We start from the raw sequence: 23,518 nt of genomic DNA, 5'->3' as shown, positions 1-23,518 counted from the left end.
CCTGGTTTATTTCCAGAATTATGCTCAAGTTGTATAAACAAGAAGTACTATGGGCAGCAGAACTTCCTAAGTCTCATTGCCGTCTCATGCTTGAATTTTCTCACATTTAACGAGACCGACATCCCAGCTGAGACTTATTTTAACAGTCATTTTTCTGTGTGTATTCTCTGGTGTTTTACTAGAGGATGTGAAGTTACTAATAGGCCTTAATGTCCTGGTCTAACCGTGGTCACCCTCCCCGGGCCTGCTCCTGACCCTGCCCGCGGGCCGATATCCCGGCCCAGCCTCAGGGGTGCTCTGCGGATCAGGGTGTAAATCGTCAGCCCTTGTCACCCTTAAGGCACACTAACCCTCAGAAGCAGAACCCCCTGATGCCGAGCCCGTTCCTCCCGCGCCCCCGGGGCAGCCCCGCGCCCGCCGCCGCTGACAGGCCCTACGTGAGGAAACACCTCCCCGCCGCTTGCACACGGCCCCGCCCCGCCCCGTTGCCATGACTCCGCGGGAGGGCGGGGCCTCGGCGCCATGGCAACGGGGCGGGGCACTGCGGGGTGCGAGGCCGGGGCGTCACGTGACGGCGCGGCACGCGCCCGCGACCCTTCCCTCCTTCCCCTGAGGCGCTTGCGGCACGTGGACCGCGCCCGGCAACGGCCCGCTCCCCGCGGTCCTTGAACCTTCCCGCTACCCGTAGGCGGGCGAAGCTGCCCCGCCCAGCTGTGGCAGCGGTGCTGATTGGCCAGAGGGGAGGGGAAGACGGGGTCTCCGCCGCGCAGGCGCAGTAGGGTGCGCAGCCCAGCGAGGAGGCGGTTGGGCGGCGGCGCGGCGGCTTCCGTTGTTGGCGCGCGAGCGGCGGCGGTTGGGCGCGCGCAAGATGGTGAGAAGAGCCCGCGCCGCCTGAGGGGGGGGGGGGCCGGGCCGGGGGGAGCCCAACCGCCTCCGCGGGCGCGGAGGGGGATCCAGCCGCCTCCGCGGGCGCGGAGGGTCCCCCGCTGAGGCGGGAGGGGCGGCGTGAGGCCGGTGTCCCCGCTCGGCGGGCTGGGGAGGAAAGTCTGAGGGGAGAGCAGGTGCCTTTGGAGGGGCGGGGGCGGGCACCGCTCTTCTCAGGGTGAGCCGGTGTCCTTCGGCCTGGGGGTGCTGCCCGCTAAGGTGCCGCCGTGAGAAGCTTCTCCGGCCCTGCCCTGCCCTGCCCGACCGCCGGGTCGTGCCGTGCTCACCTGGTGCCCCGCCGGGAAAAGGACCTCTTCGGTTGTTTTTCTGCTGGGCGCTGGCAGCCTGCGGGGGGAGAGTGAAGAACCAGCTGTTTAAAAGGGAAGTCGTGACCTGCCCTGCCAGCGGCTGTTCGGCAGACGGCTGAATCGGTTTCTTGAAGTATCATGCTGGTATGAATGGTGGCTGAGGTTAACCAACAACACCACCCCCCACAGTTTGGCAGGTGTGCCCACTGTCTGTGCAGTCGTCCTGCCTCTTGACTTTCTTTAATTTTTATTAAACCAAGCACTGGTGAGCCAGCTCAGCCCCGATAGATGATCTGAATGTCACTGTGTGTTTTGCAGGCACAGCCTTCAGCTTCTTTTAAGGATTTATATTTGTGTGGCTGCAAAGGTATGAACAAGAGCACTGCTTAACCTGTGGTGTCTGCTGGAAGATGTTAGGAAACTGCTGAGCCCAGAGGACTGGGAGAAATGCTTCCTTCAGAAAAGAGCATTTGATACAGAATATAACTTCAACTTTGAAATGCAGCCCTGAATTCTGTTTTTTTTTTTTTTAAATAGAGACCTCCTGAATAGTGAGAGTGGGTATTAATGACATTTGTGGAACAGAGGGAGCCAAGAAGAATCTTTAAAGTTGAGGGTAGACAAGCAAAATAATGAAGGCTGTACACATAGTGCCTGACCTGTCCTGTCACAGCAGAGCCAGATTTCCTCTCCAGCTGTTAAAAGGAAGCAGAGGCACAAGACTTTGTGCCAGAATTTGGTCAAGATGGAGATCTTCTTAGGAGTAACGACAAACATAGGATATTTGCTAAGTGATTTTGGAAGTGGGGAAGGAGAGACACTGCTTTGCTTTTTGAGGAAAATCTCACAAATGAGCCAACATTGAACGTGCGGAGACAGAACTCAGAGTTTAAATAGTACCTTTTGTCTCATTTGTAAGCAGTGATTTGTCTCGATGAAATAGCTCTTTAGTACAGCTTGTGATAGGTAATCTTGCAACTATTTTTTTTATTTGAGCAATTTTTTTAAAGAAGTCTTGAAATAACAGTTGTTTTGGCACAAAAGCCTTGATGCCTTAGGAATTTACAAATACAGTAATATGAATAAGCTGGAGATGTTAAATAACTTTTCTTCGTCTAGCTGGCATGCATCTCTTAAGTGTGGCGATAGAGGTTGTCTGTATAAAATGTTGCTCAGGAAATGGCAGTGGTTGGCTTGGTACAGTTTAAAAATTGCATGTGTAATGGAAGATAACCTGCATGGTTGCTTGTGAAATAATCATTTCCTTCCCCATCTTCAGTGTGATGACTAATATGTTATCTGGACATTTCTTCTGAAAACTTGGGAGTTAGAGACACATAAGCACGTGGGGGAAAAGCATGCATGCTTTTTGATTAAAATGTCTTTTATGCTTTCTCTGTGTGTAAATCTCAAAAGTTCAGTTAATATTTTTGTGGGTAAAAATAAGCAGTGACCCTTGCTTACTGTATGTGTTCTTCTGAAATACTAATAGTAGCTTCTATTATTTTAAATGCTTAAATTACTGTAGCCAGTTTACTGCTTACTCTAAGGGGCTTCCTTATTTCAGGCCTTGTCTTGGCAAATAAACTGTCAAATTTCTTTACTTTTAAGAGCTGTGAGAATAATTCAACTTCAGGAATAGCTAATAAAATATGTCTAGTTAACTGTGTGGCTTTGAGGAGGGATATTAAAACAGATAAGTGTTCTGGTTTTGTGTTTTTAAAAATGCTTTCATCCATGGTTTTCTGGTTTATGTGTACGTTCTGAAACTTTGGACAGGTTGCATGCAGTTCCACTTCAGTAGGGTTTATGCGCACATATGCGTGAGATGGGGATTTTTTTCTGGTTTACTAGAAAGATTTTATCTTTCCCTCCCCTCTGCCATTTCCCTCTTGTAGAGTGAATCTCTGGTGGTTTGTGATGTTGCTGAAGACCTGGTGGAGAAACTGAGAAAATTCCGGTTTCGTAAAGAGACCAACAATGCTGCCATTATAAGTAAGTTAAAAAACACGTCTAACAAAAATTGCAAGGTATTGCAGCAAATCCTATGTCCTCTTTTCCTTCCCATGTAATGCTGCTGCTGTAACAGGTAAATGTGAGCCAAAAGGCTGTTTCTTGTATGAACTTCAGTACTTCCAATTCTGCCTGTAATTTTAACAGTAAATCAACACTGTTCTTGAAGCAAGACTTCACCTGCTCTTAGTAGAGTATTTATACTTAATTGCGGCTCAGAATCTACCAATGGTTGTAAAAGGATAGTAAAAAATGTCAAGGCACGGTCATTTTGAGTTTGTAAATTTTGTAGTCTTTAAGTAGGAGAGTTTGACGTTTCTGTCTTTGAAATTTGAGAAGAGTGTATTGCAATGAACAGCACTTAGACTGTGCACTTCTCTTAACTTCAGTGATTGTGTGGAGTCATGGGATAGACTGAAGAAGCAGGATGGAAGCACAAGGAATATACTTGTGGGGAAATGTTAAAAAGCTTCATGCATACGCTGTATAAATCGATTGAAAAAAAACCACTGATCTATGTTTTATTTTGGTTTGTAGTGAAAATCGACAAGGATAAGCAGTTGGTGGTACTGGATGAGGAGCATGAGGTTTGTTAAATGAATTGTAAATAAGAGTATCTTCAGCCTGCAATGTATTGTTGTCTCTAAGGTACTGCCTTAGTTTCAAATTGTTATCAAACTCTTAATCTAATTTGGGTCACGAGCTTATTTAAATGCATGGTCACTCTGCATGTAAAGCACAGCACTATTAATAGTGGAACTATGCAGAAAAAATTGAGTTGACTAATTAATTGCACAAAAAAGTTCTTTTAAAGCTGTGATGATACAACTATGTAAAAAGCATTTTTGGCACCTGCTGGCATTTTGAAGAGATTCCTGCTGTGTTTCCACTTAGATCTGCATATTTGACTCTGAACTGATCTGCCATCAATTAGAAGCTAGGATTACTAATCCTCTGCATATTATGCAGGTGGCATAATAAGGTCAGCGCAGCATGTAGTGTTTCTTAATGGTACATAGGGCAAAATTAAATCCTTCCCAGGGATTTGAGCATTAACCGTAGCTCTTATTCCCTAGAATGTAGAAGTTAATGTAACATTTAAATGGAATGGGGACTCTTTTTTGCTTGCTCAAGGAGGAAGGACTGAATTTTTCAAAAGCACCATTTATGTAGCTGATTTTAACAGAAATTTGGTGTGTGCTTGCTTACTTCTGTTTAGCACTAGAGTTAGAAAAGCGTGGTAGCTGCCGGCATATCCAACTAGAGCCAAAAATGTTTTCTAAACTCATTATGGCTAAAATAGGGATGATTATTCATGCTAACATTAATTCTGCGTTTAGTCATAGGAATCTATTAGCCCACAAGTTTTCCTAAACTGCTCTAGTAATTTGTGTGAGAGATCATTATCAGTTCAACTGTAGATGTACATCTAACTTACAGCTGTTTCACTGTTCCATTATTCTGCTTTAGCCTTCATAGTATACCTTCAAGTGCAAGATCATTTGTTCAAATATTGCTTGTGTTTAATGTTACCAGGGTATTTCTCCCGATGAGCTAAAAGATGAGCTGCCTGAGAGACAACCTCGATATCCTTCTTGTGCTGCTGGCATTGGCTCTTACTCCTGGAAGCTGTTCAAAATGTTCAAAGCTGGACTTCACCTTTTTAAGCCAATGCTTGCCTGTAGTGCCTGATACTTTATTTGTGAGATAACCTAGGGATCAGTTCTCATGATGCACTGAACAGTTGTCCCACTTGTTGAAACAATGACTGACACATTTAAGCCTTTCCTGAGATTTTTATTTCCTTTTAGGCTATATAATGTTTGGGGAAGTAAAGTGAAGCCACGCTGCTGTTAATGTAAAGAAGTGAGTAAAACGTACCAGTTTCTATGTGGCTACTTCTAAATATAGAAAACTGCCTGTGTAACTTAGGATCTGTTTTGGTACTTTCTCAGGATGTGGCCCTTGCTATTTTGCTGCAGTTACTGATTCTGGGAGTGCTGTAGGCATGTCATCTAGGGAAGAATCCCTATATTTAAAAAAAAAGGAAAAAAAGAGGGACAAGTAAATTATTCTTCAACTAGATGAAATGAAAGGAGTACTTAAGTTATAAGTGAAGAAAATATCTGCCTCCATTATCCTCAAAAGCTGGCTGGCACTATTCCACATGCCATTCTGAATCTTTCCTTTCATGACTATAGTGCAGTAGGAGGCTATAAAGCGGGAGTCCTAGCTAAAACTTGAGTTCAAATTCAGCAAAACACCTGAAACAATGAAGTGCTTAGTCTGCAAAGAAAGAATTTGGCTTTCGTTAAGCCAGAAAGGCATTGGTAGGTGTGGGAAGTCTTCTTACAAAGCTGGGAGAGGAATATTTGCGATGAAAGGGTAATTTTTAGCTCTCTGATGTGAAACAGTAATACAGAGACAGCCCTCACACCCACCTGTGGTAGAGGTTGGTAAAGATGGGTGGAGTCAGTTCTGAGAGCCAAATATGGAAGTGAAAACAGAACAGTGAGACTACTTATCAAATGTAAAGCATCTTCTAGAAGGCAAGATTTATTTGTGCCTGCATCAAGCTTTGATAACTGAGGATTATATCCTAATAAAATCATTGATTTCTTAGTTTCTTTAACCTCAGAAAAACATTTATTGTGTATAGTTACAAGTATCAGCATGATGATGGAAGAGTTTCTTATCCATTGTGCTTTATCTTCTCCAGTCCAGTTGGTGAGTGAACATTGTGAATGGTAGCTACTATGTGCTGTAAATACGGGGATAATCTTTGCTATGGAAGATAAAATGAGTGCTTAATGCTCAAATAGTGGTTCCGATGCTTCAGGCTAGATTGGCTTATGCCACTGCTGGAAGCAAGGCCCTACAAAGCTATGGCGTTATCTGGAGACCTTCTTTGGCAGAGAGGAGTCTCTAGTGTATTAGCTCCATCCTCACCATCAGCTCACGGCAAGTGTGGACACTTCCATCTGCCCAGATCTCCCCAGTCGCTAGAGGTTTTCACTGCCTCTGAGGTTTACATTTAGGGCACTTAGGAGGTATGGTAGAAGAGATTCTCTTTTCCATTTCTGAAGGCTGAACAGAAATATTGGTTTCCTGCATAGCTGGCCAAAAGGTGTGTCTTTCTAAATGTGCCTGCCCACTGTGTTCTCAGTGGTGTGCTCATGAAAGCCTGGAGCGCTCTGCATCTATTCATGTAGGTTTAACCTAACATGTTTCCTGTCACCCTTTTCTCAAATCTTGGGGAATCCTCAAAATATGACCAGACAAGGCTCAGGAAATGAGTGAGGAGAGGGCTGGAAGATACCCGCTCTGTTCCTGAGGGTTTTTCTTCACCTCTGTCCATCTTGCTATTTGGATGTTAGTGACTGGGCGGGAAGAAATTCCTCTCCTTCTCGGAAGGGCATGGGAACCCATTTCTACCCATGAAAGGAACAGGACTCTGTAAAGGGGTTAGGATGGGATTAGAGAGGAGGGTTTTCCAGGGGGCCTGTATGCAATGAGCACCAACAGAGGATGCCTTCAAACAGTGCTGTGATGTGAAGGTCTAAAGGGCTGTCATAACTATGGTGAAAAGGAGGAAAAGAGGGCTCCGTAACCCAGATCTGGGCAGGTGAAAGTGCTGGGTGAACAGACTATGTTCAAGGAGAAAGAGTCTGTAATCTTAGATCGTCCCAAGTTTATATAGAGCAGTAGCTTCCTCTGCTTCTGTCAGAGCAACCCTCAACATAAACATACCTGTGCAGGGAACTGTGTAATTTTGATAGAAGCCAAATAACCTGTGACTTGATTGGACTTACAGAGCCGAATTGCTCCTGTGGCTTCCATCTGTGTTCTGAATTGTAATAGGGTAGCTTGCTGGTATTACTGGATTATCCTTGTTATCTTCTGGAAGAAGATAAACTGATTGCATTGTTTTACCCTTCATTACTAGGAACTAGAATAACTAGGTAGGTAAAAGAGTTTAGCAACTAGTGAGCATATTCTTCTGTAGTTACCTGAGAATCTTTGTATGAATGTTATGGGTGTTCCTTCTCTTCAGAAGAATAGGTACTTTAAGAATTAGAACAGCAGTAAGAAACTTCCTGGGAGACCTTGAAATAGCAAAGCAGGCAGACTTGTAGTACTTCATCGGAAAAGAGAGCTTAGACAATGTTCTTTATGGGTGGCAAGATTCAGAAGTACACTCATATCTAGAAACTTCTAAACAAGCAACTTCTAAAGAAAAGCCCTTTTTCTTTTTTGAGGTTTTCTATTTCAAAAAATTTTCTGCAAACCTAAGTTAGTGGTTAGACTGATACGGGGGTCAGAAACGATGAACCATTAGCTGGGACTCTAAACAGCAGTTAACGGCCACTGTGACTGAAGTTGCTCTCTGTTTGGGGCTGGGGTGGGGAGGAGTAATTTTGAGCTACCAATTCAGTTGGGGGATTTGGGGAGAGATTAAGAGAGAGAACAACAAATTCAAACTGTCTTGATTTGTTCTCAGTTTGACTCCAGCTCACAGGCATATGCCATAAAGATCTGTATAAGTGTAACTAGCAAAGAGATGGGAATCTTCCAGAAATAGCAAGAAGGCGAAGAATTGAATGTAGTGTAATCGGCACACTACTGTAGTGGCAGGAGGTACTGCTTTGTTGGCTGTTGTGATTCAAGTTTGACTGCTGCAATATTTGATGTTAGCTCTAAGCAGAAATACAGGTGCATGTTGAGACCACTAATTCAACCTGCACAACTATTACTTCTGGAAATGCTTTTCAAGTACTGGATATGAAAGTAAGAGCAAGGATGATAATGTATATAAAGAAATAGGTCACTTTTCTGAACAGAGACTTTCAGATTTAAAAAAAAAAAAAAAATCTTTTTTTGAAGTGTTGCAGTCAAAATAACTAAACAAAACCTCTTTTTTTTTCCACACAACTACAGGATGTAAGCCTGAACAGCAGATGATGTATGCTGGAAGCAAGAATAAGCTTGTACAGACAGCTGAACTCACTAAGGTATAATTGACTATATAATTGAAATAACTGTCTCCCCCTTCAGTGAAGGTTGCAGAGCTGTTTTGTGTCTCGCTTGCACCTGTCACAAGAAGGGTGTTATGAGACTTTAATTACAGTAAACAGGTTCTGTTTTAGGAAGACTGAAGGGACGGGTATATGTGGAGATTTCTGGAGTTCTAGGGTACAGGAAGAACAGTGTTCGCTAAAACTAAAATATCCATCGGTAGGATGGATGTCTTTACATTGGGGAATGAATTTATTGATGGGAAGAATAGACTGAAGTCTTAGTATGGTGTGGTGCGGACTAGTTTTTCTGCATGGTTTATGGGATTGTATGCTTGCAGAACATAGCCTTCAGAATATGTAACATAGTGCCAAGTGCTGAACAATTCTAAATCTTCCTGTGTTTGCTTCCTCCAGTACTGAGACCAGAAGAAATCACTGCATTCACTAGGCCTAGGTGTATATATATTTTTTTTTTTTAAAAATGCCACCTAATTGTCATTTTGGAGATTTCTGAAATCTCTGCTTAATTGGCACCTAGCTTTCTTAAATTTTTCGTTTCAACCAGTAAAGCTAAATAGAGTCAGTGGTCACTTCAGGTTTTTCATACTATGTGAAATGACTTCACCATTCCCCAACAGCACCATTCCCTTTTGGTCTTCCTTATCCTGACTGAATATGTTAACATCCCAGTAAAAATGTGTATTGGGGCAATAAGAGAACTGTGAACTTCTACCTCTTCCAGCTGTACCTCGTAAGAAAGGACCTCTGTGTTTTAAATTAGATGTCAAATTGACAGGAGTAAATAGGAGGGAAGTAGAAGATGAGATGGTGGAAGCAATCAGTACAGCCCCAAGAAATCTTTTAAGTCTGTTGAAACTGCATCTTAGAGGCCCGAGAACTCGAGCATCTTTGACAGAAAGGAAGAATTCCTTGGGGAGGAAGGCAGTTTTCAGTGAGTGAGAAGGAAGAGTTGATGAGAAGGTGAAAGCCTGGGGACTAGCTGTATTGGAGTTACTATCACCTGTCAAGTGGGAGAAATTCAGTCTGAAAGGCTTTTGAATGAAAGCCTAGGAATGGATATAGAGGACCATGATCATCTTCCTTCTGAAGCTGGAGAAGATGGCCCATTTCCAGTTCGGGTTGCTTACTTGCTCTTCAAATGTGCTTTATTCTTGCCACTCTCTGAGCCACGTTTCATTTTACCTCATGCTGTGACTTCTTCCTGCTGTGATTTCTGCATGTGACTCAACTGAGTCCTCTTATTTTTTCAGTGGCTTGCATATTAGCTTAGCTTCTGCTAAGCTGTTCTGTTCTTACAACACTAAATTTTGTGGTTTCCCCCTATCTTTTACTTAAAAAAAAAAAAAGCAGTATTAGTTGGTAGTAGTGGATCACTGTCTGAATAGAAGAAGCAGTGTCCAGAGCCCACTCCAGCAGAGATGGGAAATGAGGAAGAAAAGATACAAAACTTGAATTATTTCCTGAAGAAGATTAAAATGGTGAAATGGCTGAGGACAGGACTAAATAGGAAGTTCCTTCCAAACAGCAGGTTCATTGAGAAGTTTGTCTTGTGAGCCTTACAAAATCTCATCCATTCTGTTGGCCTGAGCATGCTTTTTGCAGCTATGTACTCCATACCATTAGAAGGGCAGATAACTGATTTAGTGCTGACATAGCCTTATTTTCAGTGTTGTCAGAATAGTAACAGCAGTCTCCAGTTAAAATATTTTTTTTGTTTTCATTGTCTAGAAGGACACTTTTGAAGGCCTGTGGATTTGTAAAATTTATTTACCTGACTCTTCTGAAAAGATGATCCACTTGTGGGCATCTCAAAGACTCCAGTTAGCAATACAGAATTAACTTAGCCTCTCTTCAAGGTATTAAAAAAAAAAAACCAAACCAAACAGTTATTTGCCCATATGCAATGTAAGGAGTATATTGGTGTCTTTGGTCTTGTTTTCTGCTTCAAGGCTACGTTAAGGGTTTAAGACTTCCGCAAAGCTTTGGATTGGTGGTTTTTGGGTTTTTTTTTGCAAGTGTTCTATTCTGAGGTATCTCAGGCTTGTTTCTTACAGGGAGAACAGTATGCTACTGGATACTATGGATTTATTTCAGTTGAAAGAAGGAATAACTGTGTCTTAGGCTCAGCAAACTTCCTGAACTTTGGGCTTAATTCAGCCCAGAGGTTAAATTAATTTGTATTCAAATAGACAATCTTCTTGCTGAGATATCGTATGTGAGATGGTGCTATTTCAGAGTAACTTTAAAATGTAGTACATGTGCTGTTCTACATATTCTTAAAGAAGAAGAATGAAGTTTAGAAATAGGAATTATGGAATTCTTGTTCAAGTTAGTAATATTCCTTGCCATTAGTCTTGTGTATTTTCCACTCATGTTTCATCAGAATATTTACCGATCCTTTCAAGAAAGCATGTGAAAACTCTAGGTTGGTTGCTAGTTTATTACAGCTCGAACAACTTGTGTGGAAAAGTATTGATTGCGTTGTATGCTTATCCCTTTCAAATACCATCACCTGAAGAATTTATGCAGTGCAATTTTGTTTAGGTATTTGAAATAAGAAATACAGAAGACCTAACTGAAGAATGGCTGCGTGAGAAACTGGGCTTCTTCCATTAAGAAAACCTCTGTAATAAGTATTTATGTACCATCCTGATAATACTGGAACCAGACATGAATACTTACATCTAAAAAAAATGCACTGTATTTACATCTGTCTCCTGCAGTATATCTCTTGTGCAAAGTTTGTGCAAAGAATAGCAGGTCTGTCTCCTTGAAGTAACAAATCTTTGCAGGCGTTTCCTTATTTGTACCTGTTAAAAGGGAATACTCCTCTGCAGGGACTCCTTTTGCACTCTTGTGACTAATATTTCTATAACTAAAATAGTTCCGTTCTGGATTTATAACTATCTACAAACATAATTTGGACGCTGACGCTAACTTTTTTTGAGCTACAAATGCATCCTTATGACATATACTAGCCATTTATATGCAGAAATTGTGTACTGTCACTTTTCAGACTTTTGGACTTAATGTCTTCTCAATTTTGAAAACTACTCCCTGGAAGCATTTCGTATTAAGAAGACAAAATCCTCATATAGCAAATTCATTCATTTATCTTTCCATCGAGTCCATGTGAGCTTTCTCAAATTCTTGGAACTAATTTTTGTCATTCCAGTAATTCCTCAGTTGACTTGAGTCAATGTTACTAAATTTCAGGGCAAAGCTTTGACTGTCCAGTTCTCATGCTAATATAGTCTTACAGGAACTAGATGATAACTAAGGGCTGAATTACAACTCTGGTTACTCTCGTACCAGATCTCTTGCATATATAACTTATTACACTGTTAACAAGTTTACCTCTTTGCTCATTTCCTGTTATATGAACACCTGTTAATACTGTGTGCCTTTAATTTGTTAGCTTTAAAATGACTTGAGAATTTTACACTGCCACTTATTACAAATTTGGTAAAAACTTTGTTGAAGAATCAAAGTGACATTTTTTCCTAGTGCCTAGTGTTGCAGTTGACATCTGTAAAAAAAAAAAAAAGCTAACCTCATTTTCTTCGAAATTCCAGTCATCTACTCCATTTATAGGAGTCAGGAGGTTAAAGCTTTTCATGATAATGAATGATTTATATCTCTTTTGTTACAAAAGTTGACCACACATAGCTTTGAGTACTTTAATTACAGTCTCTAACTTTCTTAACTGCTTGCTGGTCAAAATTACATTCCAGATAAAGCTTTTGCATAAGTGATAATTTGATTTTCATTTACTTACGATTCATCTCTTTGAAACAGCAAATATTCTAATGTGAAAATAGTATTTAACTTTTATAAATGACCAGTCTTTTTACAGGTCTGTTTTATATTCAATAGAGTAGTTGTCTGATACGGGACATGTTCAGCCCATGTAGTGGCAAAAGGAATACTCATGTGACAGTATCTCACTACCTTGCTCATGAGTGTTTGTTGTGCTACTGAATAAGTATCTGCGTAAGAGCAGCTTCCTGTTGATAACATACCTTAAAATACAGCTGCCCTAACAAATCTGTTCAGTGAGAAGGAATGCAGTGTTAAATTTGGAGGCCAGTATTTCATGCTGTGAAACCTTTGCTGAAAGAAGGTTTATTTTCTGTTTGTAAACATATGTTGTGTTAGTGTTAAAACACTAATTCCTCTAAGATCACAAGGAATTCATTTGCAAAGGTCCTCAGTGTTGGTAAATCTCTTCTTAGTTTGATGTTAATGCTCATTTATTGTATACAAATCTGACTTGAGAGGAGCTTTTCAAAATACATGTTAGAATGATCCAATTAAATTGATCTTTCAGTGTGGGAAAGAAATGCTTGTAATTAAAATTAAATTTCTGTGTTAACATAGTGAACTGGAAAAACAATTTCATTTCCTTGGACAAAAAAAGTTGATTATGAAACTGTTGCTTGATCATTCTACAGATCAATAAAACCAATGTCTTTTGTGACAAACATTGTATAAATAAGACTTTGGCTTAAAGAATAGTGTCATTCTAAGCATTGGTCTTGAAACAGCAAGAATCTTGTTTTGTTGGCATTGTGCTAAAGGTAAGGCGTGTCAAAGTACAGCGTGGGGGAGAGGGAAGCTGCCACTTGTAACATTCTGCTTGATTTGCAGTGGGGAAAACTGGATTAATAATCTTTGTCATTGTACTTTGTACACTGGTGGGCTGCCAGCATCCAAGTGCTGCTTGCCCAGGTCTTGACAAAAATAAGTGTAAGAGGGGTCTGTCTCTCTCGGGAGGAGAAGGGAGAAGCTGCTCCAGTCAAATGATGGAATTTGATTCTTCATCTCTGGATCACTCCACCTTCTGCCAAGAAAATATTGCTACTTATGGCAATATCTTCTGTGTGAGTTCTTTTCACTTCGGATGTTCTTGTTGCCTCCATTTAAGGACTTTCTGCCTTGGGTGCTGCCCCTCAAGTCTTGTCGAAAGCAAACAAATCCTGATGAGAGTGTTAAAGCCCACTTTCTTGTGAAAAGTGATGCTTGATGCTGCTCAGCCCACCAGTATTATTCTTCAAACAGTCTTGCTTGGTTGCTGTACCTCCTTCCCCTCTCTGAGCTGTGGAAGTGAGGAAGCACCTGCAGGTACTTGGAGAATGAGTGTGCAGAGGATGTTTGCTGTTCTAGGCTTGTTTGTGGTTTCCTTGTTTTTAATGCAGTGTTTTGACACAACTGTCTGCTGCTTACTGTCCTAGACTCTTGAGATACAGGTAGTGCTAATACTTGATTAAACAAAGACATTAATTATGTCAAAATCTTTCCTGCACAAATAATACTTGTTTTCATAATGTACTTTTCCCACCTTATCTTCAGAACTGTATTTTCTGTACTGCTGCCCCCTTAAGATCAGTGGGAGGCGGATGTGTCCATGTTCAGAAGGCCAGTATGTTCTTTACTAGTGAGTTGCCCATCTGTAATCATACATTTGTCTTTAATTTTCAGATCTCTAAAGAGGGTTCAACATAAATTAACTAGTGCCACCTATGGGAGCCTTTGTAGCTAAAGGTCTGAGAGTCAGCATTTTCCATTGTGAGCTCCTATTTTTCAGGAGGTAGTAAGTTGGCCATAAAATCCTTGGCCTGGAGTTAAAGGTCTCTCATAAAGGGAGACTTCTGCCACAATTAATCTGGTTTGCTTTAAATATTGAATATTTGGCTGGGATACAGCTCTTGTAATCCTATTAATTGATGGTAAGCTGAATTAAAGCATGAGTTTGCATGTCAGCCCATAAAATGGACTTGTATTGTTTGAATATTTTTAACAAAAAAAAATTAAATGCTGGTATTTGATGGTTTAAGTGTGTTTCTAGCATCATGAATGCTGTTTTGATCTATCGAAGGAGGCAATAATGCGGGTGTTGACACCTTTTCACTTCTCCAAAGGAACATCTTATGCATTTGTACCAGGATTCCATTTTTGTATCTTTAACTGTAAAATAGCTAGAAACAATGTTAAACTGGTAACAGGGGTCTGAATCAAACATGCAAAAGCAAGGGAGTTCAATTCCTCATTTTAGTGCGCTCAAAAAAAATGTCATGCAACTTATTTTTTTGATAACATATATCTAGTAACTGTGAAATGGAGATCTGATGGGACATGAAAAGGGGCGCAGTGAAACTTTTGCTTTTCTTAGGTGATCCAGACTCGATGCGACTTGTGTACTGTCACATGTCAGGGTTGGCACCGGTCCTGCGGGTGGTAAAAGGTGCGAGAGGTTCACGGCCAGTTTTGAGAATTTGGCGATTCCATGAAAATATCAGTAACCAGTACAACTTCCATATGCTGTTTAGTCTCTGCTAGTTCACATTGCATGTTTACTTTAAACCAAATCTTTTTTGCTAAGCATGGTGCTTGTATTGGTTTAAATAAAATGTTTAATTAAGAGCTGGTGTTGCCCTGTTTTAATTGCAAAGTAGCTTTTCCCCTGTCAGACACCCATGCTAGATGTGCTATTAATATGAGGTATGACCTTTCTCCTTTTCTCAGCTTCCTGGAGTTTGCTTTGGATTTGTAGTGTGGTCTTCAGTCTCGAATGTACTCCCTCACTTGCTCTTCTATCTAAAGTAATTCTTCTTTCCATCTGTTGTGAAGAGTGGCAACAAGGAGAAGAGAGGACATCAGCTGGTGGAGTACTGTGGGATAACTGCTGTCCTCTGCTGCTTTGCACCTTTGTGTCACAAAACTCGGTGTGTGTATACTTGTGAGCTGCAAGACAGCGTGGGGGCTTGATTTCATTCTGAAATGTCACATAGACTTCCATGTTGCACCTCTCCCACGAGATCAGGGCTCCTGGCATAACCTGGAGCTGTGAAATACAATATAGAGTGCAGGTGCCAACGGAACAATGTTAGAGCAGTCTCTTTGCAGAGACCCCAAAGCTTGAAGGAGTCAAAGGAACTTAGTTGTACCTTTTCCTTCTCACAGTTGTTGGCTCATCTCTTTCCTGCCCAGGAGACCACTAGATGAATTTGATCGAAGCACTCCTTTTCCTCATTCTTGCTGACTATTTTTTCCTTTCTTGATCTTTGGAGATGTTTTTTTTCCTATATTATTGAAAAAACTACTGAAGATATTCCAAACTAAAGATACTCCAAGGAATTCAGCTTCGGCAGCTGACATACATTGTTTCTGTCAATGCTGAAGAATAGCATTAATGGACCACAGATTAGACATGACAGAAGTAACCCCCTTCTCTCTCGGGTGAGACTTCTGTGAAGGAGAAAATGCACAGCTGCCTCAGCGTATCTGGCTCTTGAATGGCATCTTGGTCACCTAAGTATGTTGCAACAAAATCTGTTGCCAAAAGCTCTGAAAAAAACAACTAAGCTGCTATGGGAGAAGAATGGTTCTCCAGAACAGCTGATTAAAGGGAAGGAGGGGGGAAAAAAGGAATCAGAGGGGGAGGTCACCTGTGGCATTCTCTGTTGTTCATTGAGTATGCTTAACTGGAAAATGAGGTGATAGTTTACTGGATCTACTAGATCATTGAGACAGTAAAAACAAAAGCTGACTAAAGAGAATTGCAGGAAGATCTAGGGCTGTGAAGTGAAGGGCAGCTGATTTCATTCAGGAAAGGTCATTGACTTTTAATAGTTGTATGAAAAGGGCAGTTGAGTGGTCATTAAAGTCAAAGCTGTAGAAGGGAATAGGAAACAAAATGAAAAACCGCTGTGCAGCAGTACAAATCTGCAATGTACATGTAGCCTGAGTATCACACACAGCTGGTGCTTTTTCTCCTAGGTTTGTGACTAGATAGCTCACCCAGGGCTAGAAGGAGTTTGCTAAGGAGATCCCTTGACTTGGCAGGGCCTTTGGGGATGATGCAGAGAAGAGGAGAAATGTAGTTGGTTCTGGAGAACCTGGAAGAGGGGCTGGGGCAATCACTGCCCATATGTGCAGGAATCTCCTGGCAGTGAAAGGGACGCCAGTTAAAGAGTCTTGTGAGCGTGCCTGTGCCTACTGTTCCATGTCCCCCATGGCTTGTGGAATTGATTGGAGTACGAGCTGGCTCCCCAAGCCCCTTACCTGGTCCTTGCAGGTGAAGGTCCTGCCACATTGTGTTTGGGCGCATGAGAGGGTGGGGAAGACAAACACAAACAGATGTGATGCCATCGAGAGGCAGAATGGCTGGCTGTTGAGCACCCTTAAGGGGGAGTGCTGGCGGGGCGGCAGGGTGGCAGTGGGGCAGAGACCTGAGGCACTCTGTGCCTATGAGAGTGGTTGGGGGTTATTCTGCTAGGCTCGTGTATGGTAGGAGTGATGATCTAAGGTGGGCCTCACCCCTTGGAACAAAAATGCGGACGTGTGGCAGGTGAGCCATCCCCTGCACTTGTTGGTTTGCACAGTCATGTCAGCTGCAGTTCTGCTGATGCCCCCCAGGGCCTTCTGCAGCAGCAGGGAAGACGTCACCTGTGTGGGGACATTGGGGGGATTGGCTAAGGCACCTCTCTTGGTAGAGACCTAGCTAGCTGCTATAGAGACCCAATACAGCTTTGGCCTTGTCTAGTTGGATTGTTCCTATGTTGCAGTAGAAAACAGAAGAAGACTTGTCAATCTCCTAAGATGTAGCTGGTTAGAAAAAAAACACGCTCAGCTTCATGTGAGAAAGCCTGCACAGAGGGGTTTGTAGATCTCGGTGCTGGAGTTCTTGGATTTTGCTTCTACATGTATGACTCTAGCTTGGTAACAGTCTTTCTCTGCAGGGCCTTCCCTTAGGGCAGGCAACTGCCTCTAAGAGCGAAGGAAGAGCTGTGGAGATGGTACCAAGTTTGTGGAGTAGCTGCTTCTTCCCCTTCTATTCCAGAAGGGTGCTGAGCCCAGGGAATCAGTCCTGTGTGCTGAGCTGGCCTCCAGGCTGGTCTGGGTACACAGCTTAAATTGTAACTGCTGGGGAAGACAGAATTTTTCTGGGATCTGAGAGGAAGCCCTGGTGTTCCTAAAGAGCATTCTTGAACTGCCGGATATGCAGGCACATAGGTTCCGCAAGGAAAAGGAGTGGTAGTTCTCCGGGGTCAACAGTCAATCTTGAGGAATTGGCAACCTCTCTCTGGGCTGTTGTATAAGGTAGTGGACTGGCTTGATTTGTGCTGTATTCAAGGCATTGGGAGCTTCATTTCCAGCTGTGTTTCAGCGAACACAACAGTTCTGAAGTACAAGGAGCTCTGGAGCTTTTAATTTCTCCAATTAATACACATTTGTATCTGCCAGGACTCTATATTGAAAGGTTGAGCATAAACCCGAGCAATTACATACCTCAATTCTTCTATTAACACTCAATTTTCATTTTGTGAAAAACAGTGAAGGAAAATGGTGAAATACTAAACAGTGAATATTCTCTGGTAGTGGTTAGGACACTACTGGCATGTAAAATTGTATTCACATCTGTGTAAACTTGGCCACCGTTTCCCTGCAGTTCTCGTAGGCTTTCTTCCATATCTGCTGTTCCTTTTGGTGATACTAAGATTATGTGATCCTGCGAGGATAACAGGCTGTCTGCTGCAGTGTGTATATGCAGTATCTTGTACAGCCTTGCCTTGGTCTGGCTAGACTCTGTGTCTTTTCTCTAACGCACCCGTAAGGTGAAGGAGATTATTTTAATACATTTGCATAGATGTAGTTAATCAGCGTGGTCCGTTTTGTCACACCCCAGGGGGATTGTCTCCTCTGGACTGTTTTGTCATGTTTCATTCTTTCAGGGACTGCAAACATACTCTTGGTTAACCTTGTTCCCCTTTGGTGGTGAGTGAGACATCTCATGCTAGAACGTGATTGAGCTCAGCTGAAACTCCCCTGACAGCTCTAGCGGTTCCTCAGCAGGAGTCCGGGGGGAGAAGAGAGCAATTATCAGCCAGAAGGACTCTGAATGCAGAACAGATGTGAACACTGGGAAAACAGCATGACTGTCTTTCATGGCAAATTTACTACTGGGATGGGGAAGTCCCATCAAGGCTTTTTGAAAGGCGCACTGTGAACTGTTCCCGCTGTTATGTGCCATGGCAGGCAGCTAGTAGCATGAATGCAGCTTCTCTTCCCTTTTCTGCAGTAGTGAGCTCGACAATTAATATAATGCACCCTTGAAATCCCCATGCCAAACAGCATCTGTTGGTGTCATCTTTTCTGCAGAAAATGGGAAGACAGCAGAAGAAAATGGGGCAGAAAATGTTCAGTTGAAAGGGAAAGGGGCACCAGCCATCCTACACTTTTGCTACGGCCTTAGAGGGCAGAAGTAGAGCAGAAAGTTAGGGGTCAGTGCCCTTATTGACCTGAATAAGGAACAAGAGAGATTTAGCATTTCTTCAAAATAATGTCTAATTTTAAATATCCGCCGTTGGAAAATGCTGCTGGATAATTGGAAGGAGAATGTGTCCGCCTTGCTCACAAATGCAGTCTGCCTGGCCATCTGCTCTGACAGCAACAAATCCTGGATTGATTTGCGAATGTGATTAATTCAGCTAGGATGACTGGATCAAGGGATCAGCTAGAGACAATATTTATACCCTACCTCCAACTGTGAATGTGCAATTGTTTGGTTCAGAAGTACAAAACAAATTGTATAGCTGTATTACTGGAAGAATGGAAAAATAGATGCATCCACTCAACAGCCCTTTTTTCCTTAGATGGCCCCATTCCAAGGTCTGTAAGTACAGTCTAACATAAGCCTGCTCCCCCTGTCTGTGAGGTGAAGCAGAGCTATTCTCATTTTACAGAGAGCTTCCGCATCTTTATTCCCTCTGCCGATGCTGCTGTTGCTCTCCTTGCTGCAGTTTAGTCCTAAGATCTTGGAGCTACCGGCTCTGCGATCTTGTCCACACGGCCTGGAGAGGCAGCTGTGGAGTGTGAGCCAGCCACCCCACCCTGCTCCTTGTGCCTGAGGTTACTGATGGGAGAACTGGTACAGATCTAGAGCTGGTGCAGGACAGGGCTTAAGAACAACCAGGGGGGTGGATTTCTAGCATGGGTAAAGCCTTGAGCTGATTTGATAGTACGGATATAGCTGGAGAGATCAAAAGCAAGATTTGTGAAGGAATTTAGATATAGATGAACGCTTTTGAAATCCTACTTGGTGTGATTTAAGTGTGTAAATACACATTGGGCCCGAAGATGCTGTACTCAAGGCCACATGGGATGTCTGTGGGAGAACAGGGAGACCAAAGTCTCCTGCGTCCCATGCTGACTCTTTATTCTCCCTCACAAATTTTCAAGCGTGCTGCAGATCTGCTGGGACTGAAAGAGCTGCTTGGGGAGCATGAGGTTGTGGTAACTGGGCTGTGTCTTCTGGCTGTTAACAAGACACCGGGCCCTGAACAGCTTAATTTTTTTTTATACAAAGCAGAAGTTGCATTTATCTTCCCTCCTTTTGGGCAGAATAATGATGTTTGGGCAGAATAATGATGTTGTATCTGGCAGAGGACTGAATGCCTCATTTGTCCCAGTGAGTACCTGCCCTGGCTCTACCTTGATGCAATCTTCCCACCATACCCAGCAGTGACCAGGTTTCTGCTAAAATGATTAGCAGCGAGATAGTTAACAAGGGAGAGTTTTTTAGGTGTTGTCATTTGGTACCAGACATAACGCCATCTTATGGTTTCAGCTTCTGTTTATTCAGGCACTGGTTTATATTTGTATCAGAATTTGAAGTTCTTTGAAGAGCTAAGGACTAAGGGTGGCATTTTTGGAGTCATTGCTGCTACAGTTAGGCTAACACAGAATGTTTTGGAAAATCCCCCTCTTAGTTTGTTAATGAGCAGCTGAATCCTGAAACACATTATAAAATAGTTCTTGAAAAAACAATTATTGGTCCCTTTGCCTGATCACACGCTGGTATTACACCATGGGCTCAGAATTGTACGGATAGCCATTAACAGGAGCTCTACACAGCAAGAGAAAAACAAACCCTGTTATTAAAAGGACAGGTTGAGTATTCAGTATTTAGCCTATTAAAAGAAAACTGTGGCCATCTGACAGTAAATGTTGGAGGGATTGAGGCCACGAGTGGATTCCATAATGAGATGTGGTGAGATGCCTGGCAGCATCTGTGTTTTGAAATTGAGTTTTAAATGTGGTTCTTGTTTCTCTTGAGACTTTCTTTCATGTGCAAAGGAATTTATAACATTAATTTGTTTATGTGGTCACATACATAACGGTAGAGCCTAAACAGGGATTCTAAACATGAGTTAATTAGCCCAACAGGAAAGGATATTTGCCAGTTTGGAAAAGAAGTTGGTGCGCTCGCAAGTCCAGGGATCTTTTTACCCTGCTGATCAAAGATTGAGCAGTGAACCAACATCGTCCATCCTGATGTCTGTTAGCACATGAATGAGGTAAGTGGGTGCAGAGATTGCGTGCTTTTGCTGCTTCTGATGTGTATTTCAAAGGTGTGCTGAAAGGGGACCTCTGCTAGACTACTTTAGAGGTACTTGGAGAGTCTCTTCTAAATTGTAGATAAATACTCAGATTTTCTTCTCCTGAAAAACCAGTAAGCGAAGTCTTTATTGCAGTCAGCAGGATTTTTATTACTGAGTTCAATAGTATTAGATTCTTCCCTGATACCTATAACTGAAATGGCTGTTTTTCCAGGGATATTATTTTTAGTGTTGAAGGATGTGGTTAACCCATGCATTTCTACCGTGACAATTCAGAGAAATTGCTCTGTAATCTCCCCTCACAGCTCTCTGCCAAAGCATTGTTGTCATGACCTGCCAGAGTCATCTGTCTTCAGCTAAATCTTCCCCATGAACAGACTGTAACACGCTGAATTATGTCCCGATAAGGACAAATACTTGAGAGGGATTTAAGATGAAGTGAACAGACACTGACATTTTCCCTGGTATTCCAATCAGGATTAAACTCAATGAGTCCAGGCTAAAAGGAAAGTGCATTAAAAGCTATAGGCCATCTCCAGATCTCCACTGTGTCTTCCTTACGTTGTTTACAGAGTTTAATCGGAGAAAATTCTGAGAAGATACTCAGTGATTTGAGATCCCAAATAAATGCATGAAATGAGAATTGATTAGACCCTTTTCTAGAGAATTCACTTTTAATTTCCTTTTGTGTTATCTTAAAAAGACAATCTATAATACAAGAAATCCTTCAATGAACAAATCTTTGTTGTACAAGATTACAGCTGCCTTCCACTTTTCCTGACAAGGTAACTGCAGTTGAATGGTATGCAAGCATCAGAGGTAATAAAAGGTTGCATTCCTTGCGGCAGAGCCAGTATTAATTGCAAATGCAAGTACATGGCTGACACACCTTTTTATTTCTGGTACTACACATGCCTACTGCACAACACTCTGTTGTACAAGAACACAGAATATAATTAGCAACATAGCAACACCGTTGCTTATTCGGGTGTGGAACAGATCATTTGTTTCCCTTTCCATTCCCCATGTTTCAGCTAATACGGCTCATGCATCCCAACCCAAACCCATCAGCACCTGTTGCAGCTGGAGTGCTGCGAGGGAAATCTTACTGCTGCAATGATTTGTGTATTCAAACAGCCGTGATGCTGCTGACAACATTGTGGTGGCCAGCCCAGGCGCTACAGGAACAATGGCTTGGCATAATCCTGTGTAGGTTCCTTAGTGCATATTTATGTGTCTTGAAGTACAAATTCCTGTGTTACAGGTGAGCCTGGTGGCTTGTAGTGGGTCTTGTGGGGAGCCCGATCTCCTTCATGAACAGTATTAGTAGACTTAGTGCCAAAGCCTCAGTAATTCTGCAGGGCTTTGCCTCACCAGGGAGGCTCTAGGCATTACAGTTACAGCAGCGGCCAGTGATGGCCACTGTTTCTGGGTGCCTTTTTGAGTAAATATCTACCCCGAATGGATCAAACTGCCGCTTTCCACACTGCGGTCAAAAACCATCATTCCCCAGTCCCATGGTGTAACAGCATCTCTGCATATATTCTCTGTTTCTTTACCTCTCACAGCTTTTCTGATGCAAATGACCCTCCTGGATGGCTTAGGAAAATCCTGAAACGGGCAGTTTGAACACCGAATGTCAGGTCTTCCAGCAAAGTCCAGTCAAATGGCCTTGGGAGTAAGTGTGTCTGTGCGGCGCAAGGCTACTCGAAGTAAGAAATAAACAGTGTGCTAATAAATAAGACCTAATGAAGCATCAGGTAAGTTATATGTAGAAAAGTAAGTGATTGCAGAGGAAGGCTGTGGTCCCCTGTTGTTTCTAACTCACTCCTCAGGAGCGAGGGATGAGGAGTGGTCGGGAGGTGGCCGTGATGCACGGCCAGGGGCTCAAGAGCCACACCTGCCTGAACTGGCAGTACCGGCCGCTGGCACGAGTGACCCCCCCGCTACCTGAGGTCCGTATCCCGCTGTACTTATCTCCTTCCGCAAAACATGAACACGGCGGTTGCTCTCTTCCTAATCCGTCCTGTCACCCCGCGACGGAAGGAAACCACAACAGGCTGAGCCCTTCCCGATGTCCTTGTTGCCCGGCGGTCATCTCGTCTGGCCCCTGGGAAGGGGGTGGGAAGGATCCTGGCGCGGAGCAGGGGCTGCAGCACGCGCCCACGCTCACTCATTCTTCTGCTTTCTTACCTTTTAATTAATATGCACTAAGGCTAATTTTTAAATCTGTTTTCTGGGTTTCACATTGAAGTTTCATTGGTCATAATGACACCGCAGCGGTTTTACGGGAGTAGTTTGTGGACGAGATGAGTGATTTTATACTGAAAGATCAACTTTATATTGATCAACTAATTTCCTAACGACAGCTCATTGCTACCGTTTTCCCTCTTATTTTGGTAAGGGAAATAAAGCTTCTGCTCATCTCTCATTGTGACACTCAATTAATTGTGTGTAAAGCTTTCCAGCAGATATCGCTGGAAAACATTGTCTGCTATTTGGCAGCTGTTATTTTTATGGAAACCATTTCTTACACCGCTCGCCTGGAGGAAATGATTGCTGAAATCCTACCCAGGCTTTCCCTTGTTGCAAGGTATCATCGCTTAAAACTGAAACGACTTTGAGATGACCCTGCGGAAGGAAAATGTGTGATGTACTCCTCAAACTATTTGTTTTCTTTTGAGCAAGCCCCAAATTGTATCGATTTGGGATTGTATAAACTTATTACCCCCCTCCTCTGGGGCACGCACCCTTCTCCACTATTTCTTCCTAAGAGAAACGTGCCTTCTCCCTTTCTCCAGACATGGCCCACGCTCACCCGGTGATCCCCCCC

The 23,518-nt window shown here is 42.7% G+C and overlaps 1 protein-coding gene across 6 annotated transcripts; it reads left to right on the top strand.

Annotated features, from left to right (window-relative positions):
• The first annotated feature begins 564 nt into the window (after nt 1–564).
• GMFB (glia maturation factor beta) lies at nt 565–22,938 on the top strand. Of its 6 annotated transcripts, none has more exons than XM_075150764.1 (8): nt 565–871; nt 3,131–3,227; nt 3,783–3,832; nt 4,782–4,833; nt 5,892–5,972; nt 8,184–8,257; nt 20,505–20,643; nt 22,254–22,938. In XM_075150764.1, exons 1-7 carry the CDS (start codon nt 869–871, stop codon nt 20,592–20,594), a joined length of 447 nt encoding a protein of 148 aa, XP_075006865.1. In that variant the 5' UTR covers nt 565–868; the 3' UTR covers nt 20,595–20,643; nt 22,254–22,938. The 6 variants fall into 6 exon arrangements, with proteins under 6 accessions (XP_075006865.1, XP_075006871.1, XP_075006867.1 ...); XM_075150770.1 differs by lacking the exons at nt 20,505–20,643; nt 22,254–22,938 and adding exons at nt 1,551–1,599; nt 10,829–14,707 and having other exon boundaries at nt 4,782–4,831; nt 5,890–5,972; XM_075150766.1 differs by lacking the exons at nt 20,505–20,643; nt 22,254–22,938 and adding an exon at nt 14,810–16,878.
• Nucleotides 22,939–23,518: the final 580 nt, after the last annotated feature.

The sequence above is a fragment of the Calonectris borealis genome, chromosome 5, assembly GCF_964195595.1.
Source record: "Calonectris borealis chromosome 5, bCalBor7.hap1.2, whole genome shotgun sequence".
Lineage (NCBI taxonomy): Eukaryota > Metazoa > Chordata > Aves > Procellariiformes > Procellariidae > Calonectris > Calonectris borealis.
Note: the sequence above shows the minus strand (reverse complement) of the source record. Positions and strands in the feature narration are given on the sequence as shown.